General features: G+C 39.5%; 1 protein-coding gene and 1 long non-coding RNA gene across 2 annotated transcripts in view; one reads left to right on the top strand and one right to left on the bottom strand.

Annotated features, from left to right (window-relative positions):
- The window catches only part of LOC143346212 (uncharacterized), a 98,888-nt gene extending 94,596 nt beyond the window's left edge, over positions 1-4,292 (bottom strand). Inside the window, exon 1 of the mRNA XM_076774115.1 lies at positions 3,777-4,292. Coding sequence (XP_076630230.1) covers positions 3,777-3,811 — 35 coding nt within the window. The 5' untranslated portion in view covers positions 3,812-4,292. The remainder of the gene's footprint in view (positions 1-3,776) is intronic.
- A 2,304-nt stretch (positions 4,293-6,596) lies between these two features.
- Positions 6,597-24,922, top strand: part of LOC143346910 (uncharacterized) — a 34,346-nt gene continuing 16,020 nt past the window's right edge. The window contains exons 1-2 of the long non-coding RNA XR_013080525.1: positions 6,597-6,874; positions 12,777-13,073. This is a non-coding gene — a long non-coding RNA (uncharacterized LOC143346910). The remainder of the gene's footprint in view (positions 6,875-12,776; positions 13,074-24,922) is intronic.

A 24,922-nucleotide genomic window follows, 5' to 3' on the forward strand; every position in this document is an offset into this window, starting at 1 on the left:
GTTATATAATTCTGAAGACTCAAATTTAGAGGAAAATGTTGAATAAAAATTTCTTCAAATATTACTGTATCCACTACTGTCAAATTACTAAGATGCACAACTTAATTTTCGATCTTACACAAGCCTAGAATTTGAGTCATTCTCAATACTCCACAAAGGCAAATAAAATTATGTAATGTTATCAACAATTGAATCAAGTAATTTTACCTTAAAAATAGGTGAAGTGAAATGAATTGTAAACAAAATCAAAGTCACGAACAAACCGTAAACAAGAAACTAATAAGTTAAACGAAAAAAGAAATTGAAAATAATAATTTAAAAAAAAATCTTTCCATAATAAAAATGTATAGATAAAAAGCTGAAATGGAAATGCAAACGATAGAGAAATTACTACTACTTAAAATAAGAACTAAGTCATAGTAAGAAAATGAACGAATAAAATGATGAATCAATAGCTTGCGTGGGCGTTCGCGTGGAATATGCGATACAAGGATTAGATTTCATTTAAGCTGCGTGCAGGAACACAGAAAGAAGCGTGACAGTGAAATCTTAATGATTTCATTACTCGACGCGTACTACACTTTCGTGTACACGCATGTTCGTTTTAATTACCGAGCTTTTCGGTGTACGTTGACTGGCCTATGTGGGATATAATTTACGCAAATACACGCGCACCCGTGGATCGGCTAGATCTGCCGCGATCCTATCGTGGTGCATGCAAACCAGCGCGAGATCCTCCGTAACGCTGTGGTTAATGTCCCGTTTGATTGGTCGATGCTCCGATCGTCGACGATCGATCAAGAGATCAAGGCCAACGCTGCGATCGCCGATCGATCGTTTTTCGTTGCCTCGGATAACGATCGTTTCCGCGATCTACTTATTACACCACCTTTCGTGCGCCCCGAGCGGCAATAATTACCTAATTATTATCCAATCGCGAACCGTTTTTGCGAACGTTCGAGATTTACGCGCGTTATTTCAACGCCGTTGCTTCTTCAAATATTTGTTCGCGGAATTGAGATAGTCGAGCAAAGACCACGCGTGGAAAAGTGGACAGGAAATTACGTGTGAACAGTTCCAAGTATACATGATCCTAAGAACGAGATTGGTGGACAGAAAAACTGAAAAATTGTTTTGTCCTCGTTATTTAATTTTTATATCGAGTACAGCTGTGTTTTGCAAATCGTAATTCAGACTCGATCCTTTAAAACGGTATTAAGTTGGTGTTTCTTTCTAATTCTAACGAATTCCTAAAAACAAGATTGATGGACAGAAAAATTGAAAAATAGAAATATTGGTACTCTATTTTTATATCGAATATAGTTGTGCTTTGTAAATAGTAATTTGGACTCGATTTTTTAACGCCATTCGAATTCAAACGGTATTGAGTTGCTCGTTCCTATTTCAAACAATAATATCATGTTATAGATGTCTCTTACGTCGACTCATGCTGTCCATAATTACGGAAGAGACCCGTGCCAGTAACTAAGTCAACCGTTACAACATGTACATCTCTTATTCCATATGCTAAGATATCGACAAAGTACTATTTATTTAACAAATTAATAATTTAATTTGATTTTCTTATTTTATTTTGTCTTTATTTTGTTAAATATTTTCTCAATGGCTTTCGAAGAATATTATACCACCGGGTTCTGCTATAAGACTGATTAATTTCGATCCTATTTCAATTACAGTGAAAGTCTTCGCTGAATTAAAAAATATTGACGAGACTCAAATCCAGGGAAAATTGTGAATTCTGTCAATCAATCGAACTAAAGTAGATCTAGTTCAGAGTTTCGTTAGACTTTGGCGCAACCGTCTACTTAATTTTAAAAGAACAAACGCACATACGCGTGTAAATTATGCGCGAGGGAGAGTGCGTCTAGAAGAAAGTGGAATTTCAGCGAGTCGTGGGTGAATTTTAAGAGATTTCTGTCGCATATCATTACTGTCCCTTTCAGGTTCAAGAACTAATTAGTCGCAAGTAACCGAACAGAAAAGCGAGTGAATGTTTCAATATCTGCGATGTTAATATATTCACTTTGTGCTTTCACAATAAGTAGTTAATTTATATTTCATTAGCTTTTGTTTCATTAATTCCTTGTGTGTATATTAAGACTTACGATATATAAATTGTGTGTTATTAATATAAATATATCGCAAAACATGGTTTTTCTATCTTGTTAACATCTAAAAGGAAGTAAACATTTCAGAGATGCGTGGAATACGATCTGTTCGAAATGCAAAATTATTTTTAAAGAAAGTAACGCGTCGGAAAAAAATGCTCAGAAACAGTAAGACTGATTTAGTAACGGGAAGATCAGTATCTCAGCCGCGTTCCATCCAAAAGAAAAGCTGCAATTATTATTTACTCCGTTGCGGACGATGTTACGCCATTTCTCGGAAGATCGAGCACTGAGCGAGAACGGATAATAGATTAACGAGATACGTGGCGTTTCACGGTCGATGATTCCGCCTCTAATCGATTATGTATTTTTGACCGTTCCGTCGTGATCGAAGCTTTCCATATCGGCTGAGAAGATCGACCGGAGGCGCGATCCAACGAAAGCGCGGGGCGAACGATATTCCTGATTTCCCGTAAACGAACAGCCAATCAGCCTCTTAATACGATGTTAGGGAGCAACCTAATCTGTCGATCAAATCGATTCACATTTTCCACCCTTGTCGATCGTTCCTGCATGGATATTAATCCATCGTAATAACTCCATTCTCAATTTTTCTGGTACGTTGGAAAATACGTAGCATTCGACGTTTCATTGACCCTTCATTGCACTGATTGCATTTATTTTCGTGGCATATATTACGTCTAAAACTAGCAATTTTTGTATTACGATAGCTAGATTATAATACAGGACGAAAGAGGGTGAATTTATATGAAAAAGTAAGTCCAAAATGTACAGTGTCATTTTGGAAAAAAGATCCATTCTCGAAACAGAAGCAATTTTCAATAAATCAAGTCATGTATAACGAATTAAATTTTCTACGGGGCTAACTAATCTAGCAGTTTCCTTACAAAATATATAATTATATCTTTTAATTACGTCTATTTAACTAGTGTGAAAAATAAAATAGATAGTTTATTTTTTAATGCTATCAATGGTGCTCAATTATTGAATGAAAAGTGATTCGAGTATTTGAATGTTCCATTTTGACATGTGTCAACAAGTGAAAACATGTTAGGATTTCAGCAGAAAATTAAACATAAAATGATAAAGGAACTGTTAACACGTGGGTCTATAAATTTTATACGATCATTCCACAAGAATACTCTATGAATAACATTCTCTTAAATGATCAACTACTGCTATGCTTGAATTATTGTTGAAATAAATTTTAAGTATAGTTATATAAATAATGTAATGATAGAGAAATTGCACTGTGTTACAAGTTGTTGAACCAAAGATATGTGCAAATTTCGAACTATTAACCTGATAAGTGTTCCTACCAATACGTAGTATTTACAATGCTGTGATAGTAAGTTTTCTTTGTAAATTACTGAGTATGAAATATCTATAATACTTTTCGACCTCATAACTGTTTCAGTCAAGACCAATAAATAACAGTTTAAAATAATTATTTTCTGGACCGATTCAATCCCTGCCCAAATTTCGAGATCTATTTAGATCCTTGCAGAGTGAACAAAACGATTCCTTCATCAGAACGACAAAAATCTTGAAAGGTTCGCGGAACGCTGTTGATCTCGCGTCCCTTGAGCAACCGTAGCAAGCGTAGTAATAAAAATAATCACTTACAATCTAATCTTCCAGCCCATCCTCGTCGCGGCCATGACGGTGGCCCGGACCCTGCGCGACCTTCGTTCGCCCTCGAGGAACCAGTCCCTGGAAACTCACTGGTGGCGGTTCTCTCACGAATCACAGTGCACTGTTCTCTCGACGAAAACGAAAGCACGGTTAATTGATGGTCCCGTGCACGAAATTGCGCGTTTCACCACCGGTTTCTTACGGTCTCGTCGCGAACGGTCCCTTTACACTGGGTTCGCCCCAGACACCAAAGAGGATCCTCTATCACCGAGAGTCCGGCGCACCTGGCCCGGGGACGATCCCTCGTCAGCTGTTTTTCCGCGGGACCTCGAAGATCCTCCCTTTCGAGCACAGATCGCGAACCACCCGATCGGCCGTTTGGAAACGGGCTCGAAGGGCTGCTCGAAGACGAAGGGACGACAGAGAACTGGGTCTTCCTGTGCGTGATGCACGAAAATGGAGCAACGTGCGTTCTGTGCCACTGTTCTCCGTTCTCCGTAACACTCTGCCAGGATATCCGCGCGTGGCTGCTCGTCTTCCACGGCCGCGAAAGGTGGGAAGATGAGGAGGAGGAGGACGAAGTAGTAGAAATAGAAGAGGTTACCCAGAGGTGGAGGCGGTGGTGGAGGTAGAGTGCTTGGTGGAAGTGGTGACGACGGTGGTGGAAATTGTGACGGTGGTGGTGGTGGTGGGTACTCGTGAGAGGATCCTCGCCGTGTGGAGTACTAAGCCATAATGACATGGTCTAGGAGATGCCAGTCAGTTTTGTAATAACGTCCGTAAAAAGTGAATTTCCAGCGAAGGTGGGGAAACGCGCCTGGGGCCAATCCAAGAGCCCCCGGTTCGACAGCCAGCCAATCGGAGCACGACATTCCGGAGCGCGGATTCTTCTTCATTTTTTGGTTTTTATCATCTCGGAGTCTCTCGTCGAGCCTGCCTTTTTGAGACTCCGGGCACGGGACGATCCGAGATAAACGCTTCGACGTTGATAGCCGACGATGAACACTCTGGGAAATGCAGATGTTTCTCCGAGAGTCCCGAATAGGAGACTCTCCAAGTTAGAGGATTAGAAAGTATTTGGAATATCGGTATTATCGAGTTATTTGCTACTGTGTACCAGTTCTTCTTCTCACCTTTCGACCTGAATGATACGAATGTTTCGTATCATTCCGCTAATGCTCGTCTCATTTGTAATCATTAATCTACATGTAACCGTTCATTGTACGACGGCGAAAAAATGACACGATACATAAATTTCTGTCGAAGTATGAAAAGAGTAATTGCCTCTGTGACGCAGGCTGCAAGTAGAAATAGGTCTCAAACTGACACTAATATAATAAAGTCACTTTTTTTTTTATATAAAAAAATATGGAAGAAATTAATGTATGTCTAACATATATATTTTACGATCCGTTATTGTTATTTTTATTTTAATTTGTTAACATTTACATGACAAATTTACCTCAGTCAAAAATGCATTATTTAACTGTAATATTCCTGAACATTTGAAACCCTCTTTAAAAATAAAAATGGAAAATTATACCGCAAAGGGTTAAATTTGCTACCAGATTCTCTATCTTTCGATATCTTATCTAACTTTATCCGTTATTGTCATTTTATTTCGTTTCATGTTATATCAGTTTTCAAATAAGCAGATTTGAGGTTATGTTCGATAGCAGACATTGGCTGCACCTTCCCTTTACGCAATAGTATTATACGCTTTCTGTTGCAATGTTGATACTATCTCGCAGCTAGCGTAATAAAGACATTACAATAATAATTAGTATTCCTTGCAATTATCATACAGAATGTAATTTTAGTTTTCCTGTGTTTACCGAGGAGAACCTGCGTTAAATGGTCGAAGCTTTCAACAGATAGGACAGAAGGAAGGTATTTTCTACGTTTCACTGATTTTACAAAAAATGGAGTAAAAAAAGAATAATATTTCATAACCAGCAACAATATTTAGAGTTGTCAAAACTTGGTTATTCGGCCGATTATAATTTATTGACCATTAACTCTGAACCACTTACTTTATTGATTTTCAACGAATTAAAATTATTCCAATTAAAACAGTATTCAAATTCAATAAAGGCGACTTAGATCTCGTTCGCCATAAACAACGGTGTTGCAAAGTTTAACAGAACGACAGTTCGTTTCAATACGCGATTGAACACGGCGGTATTATTACGGTGCGTTATTCATGCCCGACCAACCACCCGGTACACTTAACGGTTAACAATATCTTGAATGATACGTCGATAAAATGGACGTCACGGTATCACCTTTGCGCGATAATTGCAACAAGCGTGCAACGATCAATGGTGACGGAAAATGTTGTAATTTACGTCATCGTATATGTTACGCAGATCAATGGCTGCAACGATAACTTCTTCTTTATTGCATAACAGTAACTTACTTCTTTCGGTCACGGTGAATGCCCCTGTGCGCCTCTCCTTAGTCCTTGTTACCTTCATTTATCACCGCGAGTCGCTAGCACGTTTCGTTCCTCGCTCTTTCTGCGTTAAACTTGGCAATTCTGGAACTCGGATGATTGATGAGCAACGCTCCCTTATTTCCAACTCCCGACTTTAAACGCATTTTTTCGATATAAATTGAATCCTGGCAAGTGGCAGGACGGTTAGTAAATTTTTCGCGTTTCTGTTTACATTACGAAGCGCGAGTGTCGGAGGGTCGGAAAGATCGGGTATCGTCGGCCGTGGTCGGTCGTGCTCGGTCGGGTGATTTGACGAAATACGGGAAACGCAGTTTCGAACATCTGGTCGTAGCACGTGTACGTCGGTAGTTTAACCTCTAAATGAACTGTCTGTGTACTGAATTAACTTTACAGTGTATATAATTACGAGCAATAGTTCGCGTTTCGTGTATCTGCATTCACTCCTGTAGTTAATTAATTCGGTCTGATCAGTGTAATCGTCTTTAAAGTTGTGAAGTATTAGGGGAATGAGCTACTGAGGCGGATTGAAGGTTAACGTAAACGATTGTTGAACAACTTATACGAAGAAAGAAGAGATTCCTGTACAAATTGAGCTATTCCTTATCCTGAGGCGAATACTAGTGCATCTTTAGTGAGTAGAGAGAATATTATAGATTGTGGTTATAAAAGTCGATATTTAGAATTATCCCAAGCGACATTGATTCGTACTGTTAACAAAATGGCGTATATTCCGATGTTTATATGATAATATCGTTTCATTTCATCAGTCTGTATTTTTCGAAAAGCGTGGAGCAATGTTTATTTATTTTGCTGATACAAACATATAATACATTTGATAGAAAATGTATACTATTTGACTATGTCGACCGAATTTTTGACAAGGTTGTGTAATACTATAAATAATCAAGTTCACGTTATTTCTTTATATAAATGCATACTCAAAATCATTTATAGAATCAACAACAAATTTTTTCGTAATGGCCATCAAATAAAAATGTGATGATTCCCCAGTGTGTAAACACTTTCGTTTTGGAAGTTTATAAAGATTTTTTAACGGGATTTCCGAATCTCTGGGAGGGGGGAGGGGAAATTCCTCGAAACATTCTCGAGTGGCTCGTTTCCAGGAACAATAAAAAGGGCCATTGTTCAGGAGGAACTACTGTCGCTTCGTGGAGCATTTCCGCGAAGATTCCGTTTCGCACTCGCCTAACGGCACCTAGCGCATCCTCTGCAGGAAAATCGTCGAAGTGGCGGACTACCAGAAAGAATTCTACGATAGGCTAGCTAGCACGCGCGTAGACGTAAGAAATCATCATTTTCCAGACGCTTTTCACGGTTACGTTCCGGGGACCGAACGCGCCATTAGTCCGCGATACCTCGCGCGAAACAAAAAAGCGATTCTCGCATAAAAGGGATTAACAAAAGTAATCGATACGACGAGGTTCGAGATCGCGGTGTACGCTTCGCTCCATAAACTTTTCACTCATAGCGTTATAAAATTAGTTCATTGAATCGTTGGTATGCTGGTGTGCATGTGTGAAATTTATATTCTCTTGCAGTTTCTATATTACTGGGTGGGGCATTTCTGACGGATTACCAGGGATAACACGGTCCATTTTTAATGATCGATCACAGGAAATTTTTCTTTTTTTACTAGGCTTGTCCATTATGGACCAAATAAATATAAAATTTAAAATTTAATTTAAGTAAACTTTACTATTATAAAGTAACTCAAAATAAATGATAATTTTAAATTATATGTTATGAATGGAGAAAATTTAATTTTATGTAATGGAAGAAAAGGAAGAAAATATGTGTTAGTAGGATTAATATATTGTCTACCTTAAAAGGATAGAGTTTCGAACTTGGATTGGAAATAAAATTGTAATTTGTTGAAAATAGTTCTGTTTCTCAAAATATATAAGAATTTTCAATCATATATTATATATGAAGAAAATTCAGTTTTATATAATAGTAAGATTAATATGTCTTAAAAAGATAGAGTTTTAAATTAAAATAAATTGAAGTATTATTTCATCAAAATCATAGAGTGAATTATGAAATTTTTACCTCGAGAAATGAATTCGTAACTCGTTGGTATTCGCAATAAATTTCACGCTAATGTTCTAAGCGAACGAAATGGCAGGTTTGCGAAATGATTATGGTAAATTTCGTTTTTTAAAAATTTGAAATTGTCCCCTTTGGCCGTATCGCGAAAGGGAATCGTAATTCCGTGCGTCGAAAGGTTAATGGGAAATGGCGCGCCTGGAAAAAGGATTAACCCGAACCGCTGGATGCCGCGTTTATATTAGAAACGGCCTTCGGAAAATGGAAGGACTACCGTTTGCGGCGAACGTTTCCGCGAGAAGTTTACTTTCGCGTAACGGTTCGCTTATTCGCAGAAATTGACAAAATTGTCGACCGGTGTGATGAGGAAACTTCCTTGCGCAAGCAGTTCCGTGAGTCGAAGAGAATCCTGCGTACAGGAGAACGGAACAAAGTAGCATTGCCTCATTGTGCTTGGATGTTCCAGCCAACTTTATCGCCCGAACGTACTTCCTGTATGTACAAAATTTACAATGAACGCTCCGTATGAAAATTGTATATTTCCGCCGAGATTATTCGGGGAGAAAGAATATTTTCAGTTTGATTGTTCGTAGTTGTACAATCTTAAACGTTTGTGTGCCAAAAAGTTAAAATCAATTTCTGCATTAATGACTGAACACGAATAAAGCAGTGTTCAGAAGATGTTTTGGTGAAAGCTGAAATCTTCGCTTCGTTTTATCCAGCTCGTCGAAAAAATTAACGAATGTTTAACTTCTGAACGAAAGGTGAAAAGGCAAAGAACTGTCGAGAGGTTTGAAAGGAACGAAAAGATGTTGGCGCCGGGAAGAAACGGAAGAATGCCACCGGGATTCCGCGATCGCGTAACGGAAAACGCATCCAGCGAAATGGACGGAATCGTCGATAGGATAACACAAGGATAACTCGAGGAAGATGCCACGGGCAAAAGGCACGATGGAAAAAGAAACGGCTGGGGTTCCGGGTTCGATTCCCAGGACTGACTCGAGTAAACGCCGTTTCCTCCGCAGACCGATCTAGATTGAGAGAACGAAGGCGCCTACCGGCCAGAAACACGAGCTGGTAGCAATAAATTATTATAGTACGGATGATTTCACGGCCAAGGGTCAAACGAGCCAAACGGAACGGCCGCCAGGCCAGCTCCAGGATTATCAAGACGTTGTCTCGGATCGGAAGTTCATCGAGCCCTTTAAGCGCAGTTTGAATCGCGTCTGGCATCGAACAGATTCGAGCTGAAAATACTTTGCGATGAGCAGATTGGATACGATGCTGAAAGTAATAAAAACTTTATGAAGATCGTGATAATTATATGTTACATACTGCCTATCGTGCATTGGGCAATGAGATAATGGAAAAGGTTCACAGTAATTATCGAAGCGAAATTTTTTAATCAATGTTAGTCACAGAAGAGATCCAATACAATGGCCTCCACGATCCCTTATCATGAATTCTCGCATCGAAACTCTCAACACTTTGATTGCCACGTTCACACATGGATGTCAGGATTTTTCACTGTGGAACTAAAGGAAATAAGTTTGAATAGGATTATAATGAAAGTTACACAGGATGTTCGGCCACCTCGGGGAAAAATTTTAATGGGAGATTCTAGTCTTGATCAACAAATCGATATTCTTGATTTTCGTCTTATTTTTGCCTCTAGAATCGCCCACTAAAATTTTTCCCAGGAATGAATCCTACAACGTCCGCTAGAAAGTATTTTATACAATAAATAAAAATATATATTCCCGGGCTCGTTATTCTTTAAGCAAAGAATCCGAAACCGAGAGTAACCGAACGAGCACCGTGTCGTGAGAATCCCGCGAACGTCCGGAAAAAAGAATCGCAGCGGAACAGGAGAGTCGAACTGTTCTTTCGCTTGGCTCGAATCTTTTGTCCGCGACAAATTATCCGCGACGATGGCGACGGGGATAAAATCCTGACCTTTCTTTCAGTGCGTACGCCCACGAGACGATTTGTAATTTGCCAGCACGAACGGGCCCGCTGGTTACCTGTTCTTGTCTCTGTTATTATCAGCGTCCATTGAGTCCTAAACAGGACGGGGGCTCAATGTGGCCTCTAATATCCAGCGAGAGGTCGATCGGAACCCACGATAGCCTCGTTGACGCTACATCTCAGCGCGCATAATGCAACAGTTAGCTTCGACTCCCGCCCCGGCAGCCATTGTTCCCATCTGTGTGAACTTTCGGGGCCGTAGACGCGTAAAAGGACGCCATTTCTGTTCTTCTCGGGGACCATGCTTCAAAATTAATCAATAAAAATTATGTTCTTTGCCTTTTGCCTTGCTCCAGTCTTTCCCCTGGGAAAAGTAAAAGGAACCCAAGGGAAAATTTTTATAGACTTACATGGGAGTCTCGTGAATTTTATTATTATATACTATTATTTTTCCAGTGTATTTCTTGGGAAGTTTATATGCATCTCCAATCCTTGTCTTATTTCATCCTGAATATACGAAGCTTTGTTTTGTTATGCATAATCAAAAGTTGTCTAAATCAGTTTGCAACAACTGGTTAATGCTCGCGATCGATTCCACTTCAATATCTATGTATTTCCGCGTTGTTAGACCCCGGATAAAACGGAATTTCATGGAGATTGTAGGTATTCATACCGGGGATTTGTAATGAAATTACAGCGATCCGTATTGTAGTTTGTTCACCCTAAACGGTGCTGAAAAGCCACTTAGACTTTCGTACGTTTATTGCTCGTTTCGATGCAATTAATTGATCTCATCCATAGTTGAAGAAGTAACAACCCCAGCGATAGGACCATCGATAAATATTAATAATAGAACATAAAACCGACTGTAAGTACGTGACATAGAATCGATCCAATTTTTATTGATACAACCTTGATACGTAAGGGTGTAAAATGATCGTACGCGCTTAGCCACAAAAGTTGCAGACTCAACTACTATTATTTTAAGTCCACAATTGATATCGATGATTGAATCAGACATCAAGAATGCAGAATCGGAATGTAACTTTAGAATCGCACGGGGTTACAGAGGGTTAGGACCGTTTATCAATGTCTGGAGAACGTAATGGCCGCTGGTCAGCGCTCTGAAATTAACATACAGATCAGGCGGCTAGAAAAACAGGAGAAGCAAAGAAGTGTAGCAGGTAACCCATCTGTTGCAAGTGTCCTCATTTGAAAATACTGCCTTCGGTAAAACAGCTACTTCTATAGTCCAATATGTCTAAAGAAACCGAACTATTTATCGCAACGCGTCGTTAGTACGGCGCATCCGATCATCAACGATCGAGAGAATTAACTCGGCCCGGAAAAGCCAAGTGTTCGCGCGAATTAACGCTGCGGTAACGGTTCACAACTTTTATCAGCTCCTGCGTATGCAATTCCCAAAGCTTACGAGATTACGTGCACGCAAGGACGACATCAAGCGGACGGGACGAAAAGGAAACACGTCTTTACAATTACGCGTAATGATCCGGCATTTAGCAATTTCTGGGGCCTTTCAATTGTCGCACCATCCCTCTCGTTCAAATTTCACCACCATTTGACCTACGAAAATACAAATTTTCGAACGTACATCTGTCAACATAATTACTAGAATAAACTTACTTTCTCCAAATTCAATCATATATTTTTAAATAAATTTCTTCTTCTTAAATAACTTTCAGAAAAGTTTCTTCTACGTAAGGAAGAAGAAATCTAAAAACCTTACGACGGAAGTTTTGTTTAAGAAATTATTTTCTTCGATAGAAGTAATATTGAAAAGTATTGTAATCTGATCGTCTCTAATTTTGTAACGAGTTATAACTCTTCCGCTAACACGCGGGATGACAATAATATCTCACTCGGCGCGGCTAGGTATTTCCTCGTAAACGTCAATCTTTTTACCAGTCTTCAATCTGGAGCGAGAATTTTCTTCAGGTACGACCAAACAGGACGAGCCTTCGGGAAGATCGTCAATGTCTCGTTAGATCTCGTATACCATTTGTCTGTCCATGGACTTAATCTCTATGGTCAACATTCGCGAGACCGACTCCGGGAATTACTGCTTCAGTTTGCATGAAAATTTACGCAACGAACGGAAAAGGAAAATTGAAACAGAAAAGATATCGCTTGGGTTGCTCTGCAATCTTAAATCAAAGAAAGTAGGCGTCCGTCGTAAACCGAAGCGAAACCCGTGTTTATCTCGACTATCCCCAAGGGGGTGAATACCAAACTTGTACTTAAAAATTAAAATAGTACTTGGACTTGTCGAAGATAATAATCCTCAAGAATATTGCAAATCAAAAATTTTAATTCCTTTTACGATTCATAAGCTTTAACAATATTTCTATGTATATTTTATTTCGTAATTTAATTTCTCAAGTTGTTTTTCTTAATCAGTTTTCAATTACTCCTACGCTGATTTTATTTGTTCTTTAATGTCTAAATGATGTATGTAAATTTATAATATATTTTCGCAGGAAAAGACAACAAGGGGGTGGTTTAGTAAATCCTGATCCCAGAACAGAGACAAAAGAAGAAATTGAAATTGGTACAACCAGTGTTCCCAGTGCAGACTTCAATTTGTTCCGACCAAAACTCCACTCGTAAGGGTAATCTGAGCGACGTCGAAATCAGGAAGGATCCTCAAGCAACGTGCGGTTACGTCGTCCTGGCGAAGGAGGATAATGGACGGGAGCAGCTCGAAGGTTAGCCTCGAAACTCCAGGGAATCGACGTTGTGCGCTTCTGCTGCCGTTGTTACTGATCCTTCTTGGGGTAAGTAGCTCTTAAAACTCCAATCCACTTGCCGCGGATGCTGCTCTTGCCGACCGTCTGTCTCTTAACAGCTCATTAACCGTGTCCCGCCCCTTACTGACCTCAGTTTGCATAAACCATACCTGGCCTTCCTACGCTATGGGTTTCCGACCTTTGAACAGCCGACGATCGCTAATTCTCAAAGGGAAAGTTATTGTTCGAGACTTTTCGCGCGAATTCCGTTCGTATCCCAACAGTGAGTCCTCAACAATGCGTTTTGTCACGTCTCTGAGAACCTATCAAACATGCAAATTTAATATTTTTTAATAGAAATTTTTGATTTCATCTGCTGTTATTGAATGTCATGAAGAAATAGAGGTTTTCGTATAGGGTTTCCACCCCCTTCTTAGTTTCAATTTTTTTTAAAATTGGATTTTGACGAATGAAATTTGAAATCAACCGTTTACATTATAGTGACTTTAACCGATTTTACATTATAGAATTTACTTTAATAGATTTAATAATGGACGAAGGTAGACTAATCTTTATTTGCGATAGTTTTTATATACTAATTAAACAAAAAATTAAACTACCACCTTGGCTCGACAAGATGGTTATCGATATAACGCTTATCAATACTTGTCAAGGTATATTATAATTATAGCAGGGTTTAAGCGGAACGAAAAAAGCGAAAACCTTTTATGTAATTAAATTTCTCGCAGTGTTGGGAGGCTTTATAAACAAGAGAGTCTCAACGTCCCAGCGGGAAAAGGCGTAGAATATCAAAGCAGGCAATCAGCTGATTGATTAGTTTATATACAGGGTGTTCGGCCACCTCTGGGAACAATTTTAATAGGAGATTCTAGAGGCCAAAATAAGACGAAAATCAAGAATACCAATTTGTTGATGGAGTTTTCGTTAAATAGTTATTAATGTTTAAAGTTCCGACCGTACTGAATTTTTTTCTCGAAAATGCGCAAGATTTCGGGGGTATGTCTATTCACCAAAAGTAATTGTAATTGACCCTCGCAACCGAAAATAATTTTTCCAGAACGATTTGAAATTTTTGAATTTAATTGTTAATAACTTTTTAACGAAGCCTCCATCAACAAATTGGTATTCTCGATTCTCGTCTTATTTTGGCCTCTAGAATCCTCTATTAAAATTTTTCCCAGGGGTGGCCGAACACCCTGTATAAAGAGCAGGTGAGCGGTTGTACGACGTTGCTCGAGAGTCAATGACCCGAGTTGTGACTTCATAGGATCATAATTATGGCAATAGAGAGGTGTGCTCGTGCGGTGAAAAACAAACCGAAGAAATCTCCGCTGTATTCTCCCAATCATTATGACGCTTCATAATAGAACTTATAATATTCCAATTACGGAACAAACCAAAGAATTACGCGCTATCAAGAAGAATTAAAAAAATATTTAGCTTAGACTTTTGTTCGTCGAGTTATTTTGCAACAATGGCCGTGGAGGGATAATGTATCGGAAAATATGGTGGCTAAATCACGACGTGGTGTGTCAATCGCAGGTAATTATGTGTCATTAAGAGCGCGGTGAAATATAGTTGGCACATTTTTACGGGAAGCGAATATATTGAGATAATGAAGCAAAGCTTGTTTCTCGCGCATCAGGAGGTAAGCCTATCATGGTCCAATTGTATTAGGATGTCGCGGAAAATATTGCACATTTCATAACGTTAATTTATTAACTGACAACTACAACAAAACATAATTTCAAACACGATGATCTATGGTCTTCTGCCTTCGTTCTGAAAGCCATCGCGTTCCTTTGCAATACCAAACTGGTTTTCCGAATACAAAAACTAGCCATGTTTCGTGTCGTCGTAATTATTGAATAATTTCCCCTTGAAAGAGTATGGCAGTCCTTGGGGAAAAGTGATGCAAACTTTGTTCTATTCGCGGGAGTGAATTATAGAATAGAAAATATTTGAAGCATTGAAATTTTAAATTCACGGCCTGGCTAGCAAGTTTATCATAAAAATTTCTCAAGGTAGATACAGTCAACTTTATCTGATATTACGTATTTGACTCGAAACGTGTAGCGAAATTAATTAATTCGACGCTCGTTAATGCCAGGAATTTGATACTTTTTCGTTGGTAAGAAATAATTGGAGTCTTTGAGAAGTTGGAGAATTTTGAGAAGCCGAACGGAACGTTCATTAGAGCCTTATCGGGAATAGAATTTCATCAATTTCGAAGAACAGTTAGAATCAGATAGGAGCAAATGGCGCGGTACGGGTTGAATTAAAATCGTGTATTCGCAGAAATTCGGTCGCGCTTTAATGTCGCGATGAATCACGAGGCGTCGCGAGGAGATGCTATGAAAAAGAACCATCCAGCCTGCCGTTGATACCGTTAAATCATTTTGAGCGTACGCGCGCTCGCAACAATGCGAGTGAGAAACGGGGCGCCGTCTACTTTCCTCGATAAGCGAATCAGATAAAAGTCCGCAGAGATGAATCTCGCGCAAAAGGCTCGTTAAATTTATCAAAGGGGATAATTAAGATACATATTACGTTCGCACGGGCATGAGAGGTTCACCGTTACGTAGTTTACGTTACAAAATGCGTAATAGGCAAAGCACGCCGCGACAGAAGAGACGATCCACCGATAAGAGTAAAAAGTTGCGTATTAAGAAGACGCGCGTATACGGGGTGATTTATAGTTACGCGCTACAGTTACTCGGGGAAACGAATCCGCCGCCCGGAAAACGAGAGGAAAATGTTACGCGCACGGATGTTGCTCGGGCTTTATTTTCCCTCTTAAGGCGAATTGAAAATTAACGCTTCGGGAGATGACCGTCCTGGAACTTCTATTCAGAACGCTGCAATAATTGAGAGTTACAAATTATCCGTGCATATTTCTTCGTCACCTTTTACACGGCTCGAAAAGTATGTAAAGCAAAAATAAGTTAGAATTCGCAGCAACATGGTAAATACCTTTAACCCAGTAACAATACAATCCAGTGGTACAGTTTTAAGCTTCCTTCTGGTGGTTCAGTGACGACGATAATCGATGCCGACGATGGTACCGCAGAGAGAACAGATTTGTTCGGAGAGGGGTCCCTGGAGGATCACTGCAGAGATCGAAAACGACGAATAAAATACATATTTCTTTGGCGGTCGGTCGGAAATTCACCGTTACGTCGTTTACCTCGCGGAGTCCGCGCTATAGAGGTACCAAGGGAGGAACGACGCAATAGCTGCTCGATTGGATAAGGACCAAAGTAATGGACGGGGGAGGGAACGGTCACGCGATCCTCGGCACGTCGAGAAATCGATCCTCCTTGAGGATCCACGATCGTGCTTTCCCACCGCCCTTCTAAATTGCATTTTCGAGCTTCCGTCACGTCGCTTCACCGCACAACGTGTGTTCAACCTCTTCTGTCCCCTGGACTTGCCGCCATTGGGCCCCATTTTCGGTACCTTTCGTGCCCTTTAAACTGCCCCACCACCTACGCACGAACGGATAAAAAAGGAAATAATAGATCGAACTACTGAAATCGATAAAGTTAACACTAATTACTAAACTTAGAAAAATCTTCTTTCCCTTACATGATGTACCAAAGTAGTATCAACAGTTTTATTTAGAGAAACTATTTCAAATTCGCAGCCATGTGTTATCAATGCTCGGTGTTATCAATAAAGAAAAACTTTCCATTGTAACACTGATTACTAGGTCTCATCACGAGGAGGTTGCTGCTAGTAGAGACCCGAAGAGAGATAGATGGAGTCCAAGTTCCATCGATCTCCCTTTTACATACTTAGAAACTAGATTACTAAACTAAAGAGATAGAAGATCTTTTATTTTGATTATGCTAAGCAATTATTTCGTTTAACGGGGGTGAAGCTAAGTTGAGATAGACGCGACACGAACCGAATAGCGAGTCTAAAGGGTCAGCTCGTTGCCTCTGAGTCTGATCGAAGAGGAAGAGAATCGATGCACCCGACACAGAGTTATTTATTGTTATCAGTCATTTTCAGACGTTCCTTTAATATCATCATTAATATTGTTATTTATTAAAAATCAAAACTTCGCGAGTCCGAAATAAGTAATCCGTATAAGCCTAACTGGACCCCGGAGTCCGTCGAGTGCGGGTTACAAGTAATTGAAACCAAAATGGTGGCTTTCCTTTCCCGTCAACCTGCATTAACCCAAGTCATAAATTGATTCTCTTGCTTCGTTTGTTTAAAAAAAAATTTTTGAATGTATAAATGCTTGTTTCGATACTGTGTGGTGTGCACCTTCGAGACACGGTTAACGATGATCGCAACAATGAAGTCGTTTAACTTGGCAGACGCCCGTCAGATTGCGGTTTCCACGAAGATCGAGCGTCGGCATAGCGATCGGCACCGATCCCTTTCGTGGGAGAGTCGGACCGATTTCATGGTCGCTCGTTGTCACGGTTCGGTCGTCTCTCATCTCCCGTCGGCTTTGTTGCCGCCACAGGTCCCGCGTGTTAATTGCATTAGTGTAGAACGAGGCTCCGGGATGCATCGATCGTTGCAAAAGTTTCCGCAAAACTGGGAAAGATTCATCGCTCGTAAGAGTCTGTTGCAACGCGCCGTCAGATGCGTCGAAAGTCCAGAGAAGTTGCGGCGATGTTATGAAACGGATCGGGACTGGCATTTCCGGTCGACCCTTAACGCCGTTCCACTGCTCTTTCTTTTCATCGTTCGAGCAAGAATTCCGAAGAGATAAATTCAGAAGACTCGTTGCAGCAACGGTTTACAATGGACTTTTACGTCGATCTCTCGAGACGCGGATTCGACGAAACGCCATTGATAGGATTAAACGATAGGGAATATTTGTATTCCTTCTGTCTTGGGCATTACAATAAATTTCCATAGGTCGTTTTTTAAACAATCTCTAATCTTTGAATTGTTTATCTTCGTATTTTACTGCTCGTTTTATTTCTTCTTGATGCAATTATTATTTTATAGATATATTCTTATTTCTGTTTTATTTTCATTTTCCTCATAAATTATTTAAATTCTTATTTAATGCGGTTTAATTAAACTATCTGAGGCGTAAGAAAGTAATCTGTAATCGCCGTTATAAATTTGCTTCCCGTTGCTCTCGAAGGATGTGGAAACGATGAAATTGTAATTATTGTATCGCGGCAATGATATACATTGATAGCCACCAGGGCGATGAAAGACATTTCGATAAATCATCTTTATCTTTGCGATCCATCATACGTACCAATAATTCCTGGAACAATTTTAGTTTGTATTCAATTTGCACCGATCCAGAATCAGATACACGGAATAATTGATTGTGAGTCGAATCGAGCCTGGATCGAGTTCCTGTATTCCGTGGAATTATTTATACAGGATGATTCTAGGTCCCGGGACCAGTTATTATTTTACACTCCCTAAACACGTAACAAATTTATTATGATACGTTTTAAACCAAATTTAACACAGTTAATAATTTCTATAATCGTAGACACTTTGGTTTTTAATGTATTTACTGTTCTTCTACAGGATACAATTTTTATACTATTTTAATTATATGCACATATCTTTTGTTAGATGACTCGAACGAGGGTCGAGACATTCATATTTTGTGTTAAATTTGACTCCTGTTTGCTTGCGAAAAATCTGAAACAAAAACATTTAAAAATATGAAATATTCCATATTGTTTACTATCTTTTACATGGAGAATAACAAAAAAATATCGACTTGTATTAAACAAAATGCACGTTTCCGTGTAAAAATCAAGTTCACATATTGCGAAAAAAATATTCTATTCAATTGTTTACTGCATCAAATTTTGATGTCCACGTTTTGGAATGGACTATATCGTCCAGCGTCCAGAGTCACCCTGTAGATCGTCTTATCAACGGCGGGGAATCTCGCAGAAATTGGAATTAAATCATGTCGGACGTATCCACGGTGATTAAGGCGATCCAGGTGGATCGATCGATCGGATTGCATACGCAAGGCCAGCAAACGAAGCGCGTAGTCTCCACCGATCGACCTTCGACCCTCCTGTTCGACGTCCAAGCCGCGTAAATACGGGGTTGATTCAGCGGATATCGATTACCGGAACCGATAATTCGTCCCGCCTAATTCACGATAAATCGTTAATTGCGCCACGGTTTAACAAACTCCATTCGATGGCCGACGGAGCATAGATACGAACATCCGCGGAATACAGCGATGAAATTTATTATATTTAATTGCCACGCAAAAACGTACGCTGCATGCTCGATAAGAATTACGCGAATACGGCCGAGACTTGTGTTGTTCGTAACTCGATCGGCTGGTAACTCGAGATATACGCGAGTTTTTCGTCAGAAACCGTTTATATGCGCATCCTCTTTAAATTTGCCTCGTTAAACTTCGGTCGCATTCCTGGAATCGAGCTTATCGCGCCAAGCACCAAGTCGTTAATTGTCCATTTTATTCGTCAACATTTTCGGTGCTGAATCAAGCAGTGGTTTCGTTTTTTGAGAAGTACGTACGAATCAAACGACGGGAATAAAATACAGAACCGTCCACGAAACGAGCTGATACCCTAGGCTGGTATCGTAAGCGTACACCTCGGTGTTTTCTGTAACTTGAGTATCTTGAATATTGTGGTTATTCGTCGTGCTCTTAAGTTAAAAGGTTAAATTTAAGATGTACGGTCAGTACGGGTTATAGAAATATAAAACGACAAGAGTAACGATAGAAGATAAAATGAGGAATTCATTTTCTACTTTGTAAGCTTTTTCTATTATATATATTATAGTATTGGGAGCACTTTAGAAAATTCTAAAACAGTTCCACGAGTAAATAAAATAAAGAATTCGTGTCTTATAAGTGGGAAGAGTAGTACTTTGTAGGAAGTAAAAGTGTTGTATGAAATAGTAGATTTTTACAAAATTAAATTGGTGATTTCATTTATCTGTCTTGTAGTTTCATTCAAATAAAAATGGAAGTCAAGAGCATGATAGACACCCCATAATAAAGGTTTACACTTCAGTATTTCAATCTATTATATGGAAATATCTGTTGATACTTAAAATTATAACGGTGAGCGATGAATTCATAGCCTCAGGCTGACTATAAAAGCAAAATGAAAGGTGCCATGGCGAGATCCAGGGCAAACTCCACAGAAAAGTATTATAAAAATGACGAACGGTATAAAATCTAACCGAAATACCCGGTCGAGTAGTAAGCGTTTCATGTGAACGTGTTAAGAAACCATCTCTCGAACCTATTGTTGGTCTACAATTTTGCGACTGGGGGCTCGTTGATCCGAAAAATCACCAGTCATTGCGGTTCGGGATTTAGAGCCCCATTGGACCGCGGCTGATAGAGGCCATAACTTGTCCCTTCTCTATTGCTTTTCTCGGCACCAGCTACTGTCATCTCACGCTCCCACACTTCGTGGCCAGTCGACTGTCACGATCACCGAGTCATTACAAATTTATCGACGGCTACCAATAATAGCTTGGTTCCGCTTAATGACCCTCTTCTTCCGCACTTAGAAGCAATTACATTGGCTTCTTTCCAGTGAGCAAACATAACCACGTTCCGCAGGGGTGGTCCCTTTTAAATCGTCTTCGGTGGCGACGCGCCTTCAAATTCCGGAATTTCCGTTTCTTCATACTGTAACGACCTTAATGACTGAATCAGTTGCCAGCGAATCAATTACCTTTGGTCATTGTGGTTATTATGAATATCAGTACAAAGGGTATATCTGTATCGATGGAAAGTGGCATTTTAACTTTTATTACAAGACTTACAAGTAATTTAAACCTCGTATGTTAAGTGTATTTACAACTGTATTTATCTGTTGAACACCATACACCTTTTAGTGACAATATATTTAATAAAGATGGATAACGAATCTTAGAACAAGCGTCTATTTATAACTTTTCGTTTGCTCGAAGTTAGAAACGTCATGGAAAGAGATTTATTTTAAGTCTAATTAGTAATATACGGGATATCTCATACAATTAGACAGAGCTATAACTTTAGCTACAGCAGGAGGAAAGAAAAGACGCCGAAATTGTATACCAATCGATGAACGATCGAGCACTTGTGAAAAAGCCCTCTGCTGGCGAGTGCAGAAACTATCTCCACAGCTCTAAAACTAGATACAGAAAAACATGTCACAGGATAAACTTAAACGATATTATGAAACATTTATATATTGAAATTAACATATTAAATTGTCAAATTCAACTATAAAATAACTCAAATAAATAAGCGTCGAAAGATTGCCATATTAATGAATGGAAGTACCGAACTATTTAAATACTGATTTGTTTATATATTGAAATAATTGAGTATTCCAACCATTTATCGTATAGGTACGGCGTTTCGTATGAGTTCACAGGTCACGGTAAAAGTAGAGGCGTAAATGTGACCACTCAGCGGTCAGGTACGAGTTCTCGATCTCCATCTTGAAGTAGAAAAATCACTGGACCATTGTCGAGGAAAATAATCGTTTATTTTCACAATGCGCTTGCGTCCACCGCATTGTTTGCCTTTATTGCACGAGGCAAAACTTCTTTCCCGTTTATGTCATCCGAAAGCATCGTACAAAGCGGCAGTGCCCCGTAAAGGAATTATGATGTCATCCAACGGGTCATCGGGTCTAAGGTCCTCGGCGTACGCGCGTGACGGACGCCGACAATAATCGTCGTATCGCGCTAGGACAAGGGCTCGTCGCGATTAATTATATTTTCCGTCATCATTTTTTTTTTTAAACGAGCCTTGTAACCGTTTCGATTAAACCGAGCGTGAAACTAAAGTGAAAATACATATTAAATTAACTGAAGTCGACCAATTAACAGAGCAATTTAATGCCTCTTTTATGGCGTACGCGGTTACAGTAATCCTTATTCACGGCGATCCCGGGAATTCCGTGAATGGTGGTTTAAAACGCTCTCAGGAAGCTGCAAACTTTAATGTACGATTGCCTTCCTGTTGTCGTTCCTGCTATTTAGAAGAAAAATTAGATGACTAGAATATTCATTCATGCAGTAAGTTGAACCTTGAATTTCTTTTTCCAAAATTACGAATAAACATCAGTTCTTTTTCTTAAGTTTTTCTTGTTAATAGTGTATTTAATCGAGAAAAAATGAATTGACTTATCAGTGAGATTAACCTAGTAAGAAAGAATGACATAACTTGATCGTCGACGAACCAGAGTATTAAGGGACGATATTTTTTAAGGGATCGATCGTGTCATTCGCGGGGTCGTAGGGTCGAAGGTGTTCAACGTACTCTTCAATTAACCCTCCACGGCGTATCGTCAGATCCCATCGGGTCCGTAGCGATGCCTCGAACAATCGTGCTTGTACTTTCGCCATGCTTGCAACGTAGGATGATTCGATATTCCATAGCGTCTCTATCCGTGTATCGTCAGCGGATCTTAGCTTTTTCCTGTCAGTCATCCGTGCCCCAAAGCCACCCACCTGCTCGTCGTGACAGGGGTTGCTCAACAGGTAATATTTCCAACGTACGTTGAAAGAACATTCGCATTTTCTCAGGAATGAAATTTTCTGGCAGAAATAAAAAACTAATATAAACATACGGGAAAGACAAATTTAAAAATTGAAATTATGAATGAACTTGAGTACAAAATTATCACTGTCAAATAAAGTAGCAAACATTTATACGATCAACTGAAAAAGCGAAATATATATAAATATTTATATATTAATAAAGACATTACGAACTTGACCCGATTTAATGTGACTCATTATGCAATTATGAATTGAAAGAACTAATAAGAATGAAAATATAAACAATTTTCAACAGATGTATTGTTTACAATTAACGAGTGAAGGCGTAAATATCTTGATCTCGTAATGCAGAGTAAAATTTTCGTTTAGGAGAACTAACGAACCATTCGTTGCAAGCACGATACCTTCCATTTATCTAGAAAGCGGTTACAACTCGCTAAAATTAATAAAGCAGTCATAGAATGAAATGATTAAAATCTATTGCGAGGTTATCACATGTTAAACGCATTGCTAAAGTCGCGGAATTAAAATTCAAGAAATGTTACCTGGTTGGTGAGTTATGAAGAACCATAACTTATAAACACGAGGTTACGGTAGTTTCTGCGCCCACTTATGGTACATTTCAAAAAGATTAATGTGTATAATGCACGGTGCGTGGAGGCACGTGCAATATGGCGAACGACGAAACACAAAGTTACTCCTCAAGTTTTGATCCCCGAACTTTCAATATTTTTAACGTACGACAATTTATTAATTTTAGGCGAATATTGATGATTGATTGTTTTAATCTCAAAAATAGTCGTTTAACAAATCCTATTGGGATCCTGAACGATCCACGAAGAATGGTCCTAAACGCGTAACAATGAGACACATAATTTGAATCATCGTGGCACGGAGTAGCGTGTCACGCGTTTCTCAAGGAAGAAAGAGTTCCTTTCGGAGCGGATTAAGGACGAACAAAAAATTCTTTCGCTCCCGTGGCGCGGTACCATAAAGACGTTAAAACGTTGCTCTGTAATTAGTATCACCTCGGGTGTCCACCACGAAGAAACGAGGTCTCGATTGACTCAATGTCGGAGCGTTCCCCAGGAGCAACGGTACTCGATAACCTTGAACCAATTATGCACGCAAATTATTTCACGAGCTGCTCGTTTTGCATCGAAAGATCCTCTGTTTCCAGATCGTGACTTTGCTTCTCTCTCTCACTCTAGCGACAGGCAGGGAAATAGATTAACATATTAATAACGAGATGCAGGGTCCTGACTAATTGCATAAATTAGTTTTAGTATCTCGAAACACTCGTGTCCCGAATCGTATCGCTTCCCGATGTCGGCGGAGGTCACAGAAATGAAAATTAAAAGTGCAAACCTGTTCGAAATGAAAGCAACAAACAATGAGAAATTAAATATGAGTTCCTTTATGAGTTGAAGAGCTTCGTAAGAGTAGCAAATATTAAACGGTCGGTAAACTCGTACTCGACAATTAACTCGGTTGCTGGATGCTATCTAAATCTAGCTCCACAAAGTCCTCTCGAAACTGGTATAACGTTTCTTTCTTCTCACGGTTGTATTCCGCACAATCGGCAGGCCTCGTCTAACTGAACCGGAGGGACAAGGCAGCCTGGCGAGGAAGAGAGGATGAGGAACTGACTTGAACTTTCTTTCTTGATTCGGGAATGAACGTTCGCGGTTTCCCAGGTCGTACATCATCCGCGAACTCGCTTCTGTTACATCAGAATGACCGAAAGAAATTGAACTGATTCAGGAGAGGGATTTACTACGTTCCATGTGAGCAAAAGTATTGGATAATTTCATTCTTTTAAGTAGTGCAAGGTTGACGAGAAACTTGAACTTTCCTTCTCGATTTTCTCAGGTCATCGTTCGAAGTTACTTCTGTTGTATCAGGACGTTCGGAAGAAATTAAAATGATTCTAAACAAGAGCGTATCGCGTTCACATGACGTTTGCAAAAGTATTGTATTTATTTCATTTTTAAAATCAGTGCAATTTTGCAAATTTACTAATTCCGCAACGGAACAAGCAGACTCACTAGGAAGATGGGATGAGGAACTTGAGCTTTTCTTCTTGGATCAAGTAGGTGGCAATTTATAAGGCTGTGTTAATGAAGAACGGTCGAAGGATCTATCGAGAGGATCCTGAACCACTCGATCAACTTTTCGCTAGAACGAGAGTGTAGACGTCCAGCAAACGAGTCTAGTGCTCGTCTAGCGGCCGCGAGTAGACTTATCGGTGCACATTTACCGCGTATTATCGACCAGCACTTTCCTATCTGCTATCACTCGAAATAGCCGAAGATAGTGATAAAGTGGAAGTCGCAGGAGCAGTCGTATTAGCATAGATAAGACGGGTT

The sequence above is a fragment of the Colletes latitarsis genome, chromosome 10 (genome assembly GCF_051014445.1).
Source record: "Colletes latitarsis isolate SP2378_abdomen chromosome 10, iyColLati1, whole genome shotgun sequence".
Taxonomy (NCBI): Eukaryota; Metazoa; Arthropoda; class Insecta; order Hymenoptera; family Colletidae; genus Colletes; species Colletes latitarsis.